This window comes from Chrysochloris asiatica, unplaced genomic scaffold (genome assembly GCF_000296735.1).
Source record: "Chrysochloris asiatica unplaced genomic scaffold, ChrAsi1.0 scaffold00518, whole genome shotgun sequence".
Classification (NCBI taxonomy): Eukaryota; Metazoa; Chordata; class Mammalia; order Afrosoricida; family Chrysochloridae; genus Chrysochloris; species Chrysochloris asiatica.
Genome location: NW_006409036.1, coordinates 191,834 through 200,548, shown reverse-complemented (window position 1 = coordinate 200,548; position 8,715 = coordinate 191,834). Strand labels below are relative to the sequence as shown.

General features: G+C 39.3%; 1 protein-coding gene across 1 annotated transcript in view; it reads left to right on the top strand.

The window, feature by feature from the left end:
- Nucleotides 1-1,898: 1,898 nt before the first annotated feature.
- The window catches only part of LOC102832875 (zinc finger protein 699-like), a 40,566-nt gene continuing 33,749 nt past the window's right edge, over nt 1,899-8,715 (top strand). Inside the window, exon 1 of the mRNA XM_006877505.1 lies at nt 1,899-2,000. Coding sequence (XP_006877567.1) covers nt 1,899-2,000 — 102 coding nt within the window. The remainder of the gene's footprint in view (nt 2,001-8,715) is intronic.

The window sequence follows — 8,715 nt, the reverse complement described above, 5'->3', positions numbered from 1 at the left end:
AACCAGGAGAGTCTGTGCTCTGTTTAAGCAATTTACCAAATTATCTATCTTCCTTTTCCCTGTTTGTGATAATGGTTTCCTCTTCCCATCCACTGTTCACATCATAGGGATGGCTTGTAGCAGGCCGGAAGTGGCAACTGATTGAAGATGGACCAATCAGAGTGCGGCCTTTTGTCTCACTTGTACTTGTTAACCCTAAACAAGCTGTTGTTGAAGGTGATGGTGTGCCATGGAGTCATTTCTGACTTATAGGGACTCTGCATAGCGATTCCAAGGCTGTAAATCTTTATGAGGCAGAAATTCTCATCTTTCTCCTAAGGAACAGCTGGTAGTTTCGAACAGCTGGCCTTAGGGTTAGTAGCGCCACATGTACCAATAGTCACTTCATTTTTTTTTTTTTTTTTGTCATATTGACTGGGAAATCAGCCACAATGTTGTTGTTGTTGTTGTTAGGTGCCATCAAGTCGGCACCAACTCATAGCCATCCTATGCACAGCAAATGAAACACTGACCGATCCTGGGCCAACCTCACTACTGTTGCCACACTCAAGTCCATCAATGTTGCCACTTGGCCAATCCATCTCGTTGGGAGGTCTTCCTCTTCTTCTCTAACCCTTCACCTTACCAAACATGATATCCTTCTCCAGTGACTGGTCCCTCCTGACAATATGTCTGAAGTAAGAGAAACGAAGTTAGGCCATCCTGGCCTCTAAGGAGCACTCTGGCTACACTTCTTCCAAAACAGATCCATTGGTTCTTTTGGCAGCCTATGGTACTTTCAATATTCTCCTCCAGCACCTTAACTCAAAAGCACCAATTCTTTGTAAAGAACATGATAATGAGATCCACATTCTATTGGGTCCCCTCTCTTTGGAATGGGCACAAATACGAATCTCTTCCAATCAGTCGGCCAGAAGAAACCAAGTGCATACTTTGTTGATTGTAAAACTAATGTTTGTAAACCTTCACTCAATTCACACACACACACACACACACACACACACACACACAATATCTAACCATAACAGTGGTTTCCAAGGGGATCTGCTGGGTGAGTTAAATTCAAGGCAAAGGACCCGAAGTTTTGGTGACTGTATTTTTGGATTCCAAAAGGGTAATCTTGATAGATTTTCTTAGAGGACACAGGATGATCATGAAAGTTTATAAGGAAGAAGTTCTAAGACAACTGAAAACTGCATTATTGAGAAAAAGGTCAAGAAAGCTATCCAAGGAATTTTTTCCCCATCATGACAATGCATATGCTCATTCTTTGAGGATAGTTGTGGCTGTCCTGTGAGAATTTGTTGGAAAACCTTACCCCATTCCCCCTATATTCCTTATCTTGCCCCTTCAAACTTCTTTTCCGTTACCAAAACTCAAAACACCATTGAAAAGTAAGAGCAGTTGAATCCTTTGATGACGATGAACTGTTGTTTTGAGGTGGTGTAATTTGAAGAGTGCAGAATCTTTGGGGGAAAGGTTAGAGAGGTGGACACACTGTCTTCGGAAGGTGGTGGGTATACCTAAGCAGAGGATATGTCAGGGAACAATAGATTCACATTTTGATATTTCTGTTTAATAATAAAAGATTCTGATTTTGTAGGAATACCTTCTTTTCTACGTTGTTTTTGGGGGAATAAGAATAAAGAATTAGGGTTGGAACTATGACTAAGTCTAGGCTAGGCCTAGATCTTCATTTATGGTTATGGTTATTGTTAGAACTAAAGTTAGTGTTGGCACCCTAGTGGCATAGTGGTTTTTTATATTGGGCTGCTAACCACAATTTCAGCAGTTGAATCTACCAACTGCTCCATGAAAGAAATATAAAGCTTTCTGGTTTTATAAAAGTTTATAGTCTTGCTTTCTCCTCCCTGGCTGCCTGAGTGTCTGCCGCCATCATGAACGACATAGTAACTATCCGGAAAAGGAAATTCATGACCAACCAACTCCTTCAGCGGAAACAAATGGTCATTGATGTCCTTCACCCCGGGAAGGCAACAGTACCTAAGACAGAAATTTGGGAAAAACTTGCCAAAATGTATAAGATGACACCAGATGTCAATCTTTGTGTTTGGATTCAGAACCCATTTTGGTAGTGGCAAGACTACTGGCTTCGGCATGATTTACGATTCCTTGAATTATGCAAAGAAAAATGAACCCAAACACAGACTTGCAAGACATGGCCTGTATGAGAAGAAGTAAACCTCATGAAAATAGCGTAAGGAACGTAAAAACAGAAGGAAGAAAGTCAGGGGGACTGCAAAGGCCAATGTTGGTGCTGGCAAAAAAGAAGGAATAAATATTCTGTGATGACTGTGGATTTTTCACCAGAGGATTAATAAACCCTAAAATCTTTTTTTTTTTTAAAGTTTATAGTCTTGAAAACCCTACATAGGGTTGCTATGAGTTGAATACGACTCAAAAGTAAACAATTGGGTTAGCGGTAGGGGTAAAAGTTGGGCAAGAGCTAAAAATAAAGTTTGGACTAGATTTTAGAGTTCCAGTTAAGTTTATTTATTGTTTTTTATTTTTATCTTGAAATCTACTTCATTTCCTCTTCATTTGAAATTTCTGTAACTATATTACTTCCTCTTTTTAAGCTATTTTGTTGTTGTTGTAAACTGGTATTTCCGGTTCTTTAAGAGCTCTGGTAGCGTAGTGGGTACGAATCGGGCTGCGAACCTTAAGGTCAGCGGTTTGAAACTACCAGACGCTCCATGGGAGAAAGATGAGGCTTTCTACTCCCGTAAAGATTTACACCCTCGGAAACCCTGTACAGGGTCGCAACCGACTTGACGGCACTTAACAACAACAACAACAAGCTTAACTTTGGAAGACATACACAGAGTCACTGTACCAAAAACAAATGGTTGGTGATAAAAGGTTTCAACAGGTAACATGTAATTAATAACCAATAGTCCTGAAGAACCAAGTCCATGCAGTATGGAAAGCATTGGTTAAAGGCAAGGTTCCATACCTGAGCCTATGGACAGGGACACAGCCACAGAGGGTTATAGCTAAGAGCGAAGCATCCAGCTGATATGAAGGGAGGGGAAATGCACAAGAACACCCAAACTTGCACATAGTACCCATTTGACCTAGCCTCAATAATTAGATAATCAGAACTCAACTAGAGGAAGGTTTAAAAAAAAAAAAATTTTTTTTTTTGATAAAGGAAACGAGGGTAAATTGCTACAACTTGATTGGCTACCTAAAATGAGGGGGCGATAAAGGCACAAATTGACTGGTTTACAAGGTCTCAAGGGGGAGTTATGTTTAAGAATATGGGGGAGAAGGAAGAGTCCCCACTGAACAGTTTTCATTTTGTCTAGATGGGTCTGGTAAAAAGAGATATGGGTAAGATTCTTATGATTCATTAGTAATTGTTATCATGACTAATTGTGATTGGCACAATTGTAAAGGTAGAAGGTTTGTAACAAAAATGGGGGAGTAGTTAATCTTACAGTCCAGAAACAAAGGGCCCTAGGATCATCAAGGGAGAAGAGCACAGGTGGAATCCAAGACCTTATCCAGAGAAGCAGGGACACCAGTGATGGAGGCAAAGATGGAGGCATGGAGAGAGGGAGCAGCTGAGGACTCAAGATTCATGGGAAGAGAGGGACTAAGAGATGGTGGCCGGGAAGCAGACTTGAAGAATGTACCCTTTGCTGGTGTAAATTATTATATAGGCCTGAGTGTTAAAAAAAAAAAAAAAGAGAGAGAGAGAGAGAGAGAGAGACAGAGAGCTAAAGTGAATAGAGAAAAATACTGTTAACTGATGGTATATGAAGGGGATTATAATCATTGTGATGAAACAAGGTGTGTGATTTGTTGAATGTAAAACTAGTGATCTGCCCTGTAAACTTCCACTCAATCCACAAAAAAAAAACCTTAAAACAAACAAACAAAAAACAAGGCTCCAATAATTGATGGAATACAAGTTGAAATCTTTCAACAAACTGATGTAGAACTGGAAGTGCTCACTCATCTATGCCAAGAAATTTGGAAGACAACTACCTGGCCAATTGATTGGAAAAGAACCATATTTGTGCCCATTCTAAAGAGAGGTGAGCCAACAGATTGTGGAAATCATAGAACAATATCCTCAAAATTACATACAAGCAAAATTTTGCTAAAGATAATCCAAAAATTGTTGCAACCGAATATTGTCAGGGCACTGCCAGAAATTCAAGTCAGATTCAGAAGAAGACATGGAATTAGGGATATCATTGCTGAAGTCAGATGGAGCTTGGCAGCAAGCAGAGAATACCAGAAAGAAGTGTTGCTGTTGTTAAGTGCTGTTGACTCAGTTCTGACTCATGGCCATCCAGTATAGGGTTTTCAAGGAGTGATTGGTGACCCTGAACCTCTGACCTTGTGGTTCACACCGACCTTGCAGCCCTGTGCTTATCCTACTGTACCACATTGAGCCTTATTCACTATGTAAAAGTTTTCCACTGTGTGGACCATGACGAACTGTGAATTGCACTGCAAAGAATGGGTATTCCAGAACACTTGATTGGGCTCAGAAGGAACCTGGACACAAAAAAAGAAGCATTTGCTAGAAAAGAGCAAGGGGATACTGAGTGGTTTAAAATCAGGAAAGATGCACACCAAGGTTGTTTCCTTTCTCTATACTATTCTATACTATATGCTGAGCAAATAATTCAAGAAGGTGGGTTACATAAAGAGGAATTTAGCATTAGAATATAGCATAGACTACTCAACAACCTGTTATATGCAGATGATACAACCTTGCCTGCTGAAAGTGAAGAGGATTTAAAATACTTACTAATGGAGATAAAAAAAATCACAGCCTTCAGTATGTATTGCACCTCAAGTGTAAAAAACAAAGATCTTTACAACTGAACCAATAAAGAGCAACATGACAAATGGAGAAAAAAAATGAAGTTTTCAGACTTCATTTTGTTTGGCTCCATAATCAACATGAAAGCAGCAGTCAAGACATCAAAGGATGTATTGCATTAGGTAAATCTGCTGTAGGAAACCTTTTTAAAGTATTAGAGCAAAGATGTCAGGTTGAGGACTAAAGTGCTCTTGACCTAAGCCATGGTATTTTCAATAGTCTTACGTGCATACGAAAGCTGGACAGCAAATAAGGAAGACTGCAGAAGAATTGATGCTTTTGAGTTATGGTGTTGGAGGAGTATATTGAAAGTGCCATGGGCTGCCCATAGAACCTATAGATCTGTGTTGGAAGAAGTGCAGTCAGAGTGCTCCTTGGAGGCCAAGATGGCCAAACTTCGCCTCTCATACTTCGGACATATTGACAGGAGGGACCAGTTGCTGGAGAAGGATATTATGTTTGGTAAGGTGGAGGGTCAGAGAAAAAGAGGAAGACCTCCAGCAAGATGGATTGGCAAAATGGCAGAATCAATGGGCTCAAGTGTGGCAACAGTACTGAGGTTGGCCCAGGATCGGGCAGTGTTTTGTTCTGCTGTGTATAAGGTTGCTATGAGTCGGTACTGACTCAAATGCACCTAACAACACCACCAATGTGCATGTTAGAGCTGGACAATGAATAAAGAAGACTGTAGAAAAACTGATACATTTGAGCTGAGGTGTTGGAGAAGAACTATTAAAAGTACTATGGGTTGCTAGAAGAACAAACAAATCTGTATTGGAAGAAGTACAGACAGAATACTCTTTATAAACCAATATGGCAAAACTTCATCTCTGATACAATACATATATTATCATGAAGGACCAGTCCTAAAAGAAGGATAACACGCTTGACAAATTGGAGGGTCAGAGAAAAAGCGGAAGACCCCCAACCAGATGGCGTGGCAAAAGGGCAGTAGCAGTGGGCTCAAATGTAACAATAATTGTGAGGTTGATGCAGGACTGGGCAGTATTTTGTTCTGTTGTACATAGGGTTGGTATGAATCAGAATCAACTCCATGGCACATAACTACAGAAACAACAACAGAGATCAACATTCATTGTTGGTTATGGGAGGGAAAGGAGCTTCATCCTTTAGAAAGTAGTCACTTTTAATTGAAAAGGAAAAGGTAGCACCTGAATGTGGGAGAACTGGGCACAGCTTACCCAAGGTAATTGATACCATTAACTTGTGCATATGGCTGCAGGGCTGTTATATTAGCTTCATAGGAATGGAATAGTTAGGATGGAATCCATGAGAATTCTCATACAATGGAATGCATATAACCAATGTCACAGAACTAGATGGGTAGCAATTGTGGAGGGGGAATCTGTTAATCTGTTTTACTGTGTACACTCTACAGAAAATACATTAAAATAGTACTTAAAAAATAAAAATAATTGTGATTTTGAAAACTTCATGTATCACAATTTATGAGAAACCAGTGATGAGAAAAAATTAAAAGCAACAAAGACTTTTTGTATAATGGAAAAGAAAAGAATTAGATATTGTGTTCAAACAGAAAAAGACAACCAAAGGTGAAGTGCAGTGGGCTTTGTCTTACATATGGCCTTTCAGGCTTTATGTTTATAATTTTGTCAAAAACAATTGGTTGGGCTTTAGCTTGCTCTGTGATTGGTCTATTTAATGTACCTTACAGATCTATTGTATGCCCCTTCCAGTTTACTATGCAAACAGGGTACCTAAAACCACCCAATAGGGTTAAGTGACTATGTGGGAATTGGTTAATTACTATGCAAATGAAGTGACTGTGGTCTATAAGGAGATTAGTCAGTTATTGGTCCTTGTTGGTGACCATGACATGAAAATGAAAAGGAGTAGGATTATATGAAAGTCAATTTCACAGAATTTTAGGGGGACACCATTACTATCCAGAACAGTCCTTAGCAGAGTGTGTCCCTTGGACCTGGGGTCTCTGTGGTGAACACTGAGATCCAGGAGAGAGAGGTTTAACACTAAAGACTGTAAGAAGTGGCAGCCCCCACAGTAGAGTCCAATGGCAGAAACAGAGGCAGCAGTCCAAGAGAGGAGAAGCACAAGACCAACAGAAGGCTGCTTGTCAGCTTGCTGAGGGAGAGAGAACTGAGCACGTTTGGACAAGAAGCTTGCGGTGCTGCTTCTGGATACTTGTAAGCAGGGCTAAAGAGCTGTACCACTTGCCCAAGCAGGACAGAGGTGGAGAGGAGGTCCAATGGCAGGCATAGCCAAGAAAGGGGCTGCCTGCCTGCCAAGAAGCTGAGATCGGTCTTGGTTGGAAGATACAGTTGAAGAACTGTATCTTATCTCCTGAGTTGTATCCTGTTACTTTCAAGTTGATCTATATCCTGAGTCGTAGTTTGTAATTTGCCCAGGGATAGTCTGTGAGTTCTGTGTGGTCACTGCAATGAATTATTGAACCCAGTCGAGAAGTAGAGTGCTGTTTGGGGGACAGCTGTTGTCTCAAAAGGTGGAGAATGAAGGAGGTCTTTTGTTGTTAGGATCCATCATGTCGGTACCGACTCTTCATATAACCCTCACAGTAATTGGAATCCTGGTGTGGTGCTATAGGATAAGCACTGGACCATAAGGTTGGTTTGAACCGCAAGGTCAGCAGTTCAAACTCACCAGCCATTCCTTGGAAACCCTATACAGGGTTGTAACAAGTCAGAACCGACTTGACAGTGCTTAGCAACAACAATAACAACAAACAACAATCCCATAGTAAATAGTTTGGGGCTGACCTTGATTCTCATTTCATCCCCTGAAGTTAGACTTCTGATGTTAGTAGATTACAAAAACAAAAGCACACTGACAGAAGCAAAGATAAAGGCAGAATTGAGTAAATAGAAAAACTTCAGATAAATTAATAAATAGAATATCATGGAATGTTAACAATTAGAACAAACGACTAACATAATTACTAAGAGAGTGGAAAAGTATAAATATATAAAATAATAAATAACAAGAGTTAATAACTATTAAAGAGGAAATTTTTGAAAACACATAACAAACACATTAAATTGAAGACCATGAAATTTAGAAATCTAGTATAAATAAATAATGTCCTAGAAAAATACAAATTACTACTACAGACCCCTTTAGGGAAAGAAAGCTTAATTAGACCAATTTTCAAAGAAAGAATGAGGGAAATAAGAAGGGAAGGAAAGACAAGGAAATAGAAGAATTTACAATATGATCCCAGAAATATGTACCAGTAAAGATAGGAAACTAGACCAGGTTCAAAGAAATTCCAGAGGAGAATGTCTGATACATGTTTTAAAATCAAATAGTCGCAATGCTCTTTAAATTGTTTCAGGGTATTGGAAATGAAGGAAACGATTGTTATTCCCCAAATGAAGCAAATGTACTACTAATACCTAAATCTGGTAAAAGATTTTTTTTAATAACCTTTAATATTGAAATAACCCCACCGTACACCATTATTTCTCATGAATGTTAACGACTAAACAGTAAACATAACTTTAGTGAAAACACCCAACACCACATTAAAAAAAAAGATACACCATGACCAAGTTTTGTTTTAAACCAGGCATGTAAAATGGACTCATTATTAAATTCATTAATGTCAAACCTATTAATACTACATCTAAGAAAATAAACTATTCACTTACCATGGATGCTGGAAAAGCTTTTAACAAAGCTTAATAATCATTCCTAAACAACCAAAATACATAACTGTCAACTTGATTTCAACTCAAGTGAAGCCGAACAGAACTAGACTCCATGGGATTTTTTAATGGCTAGGCTCTGGTAGTATAAGGAGCTCTGGTAGCGTAGTGGTTACGAATCGG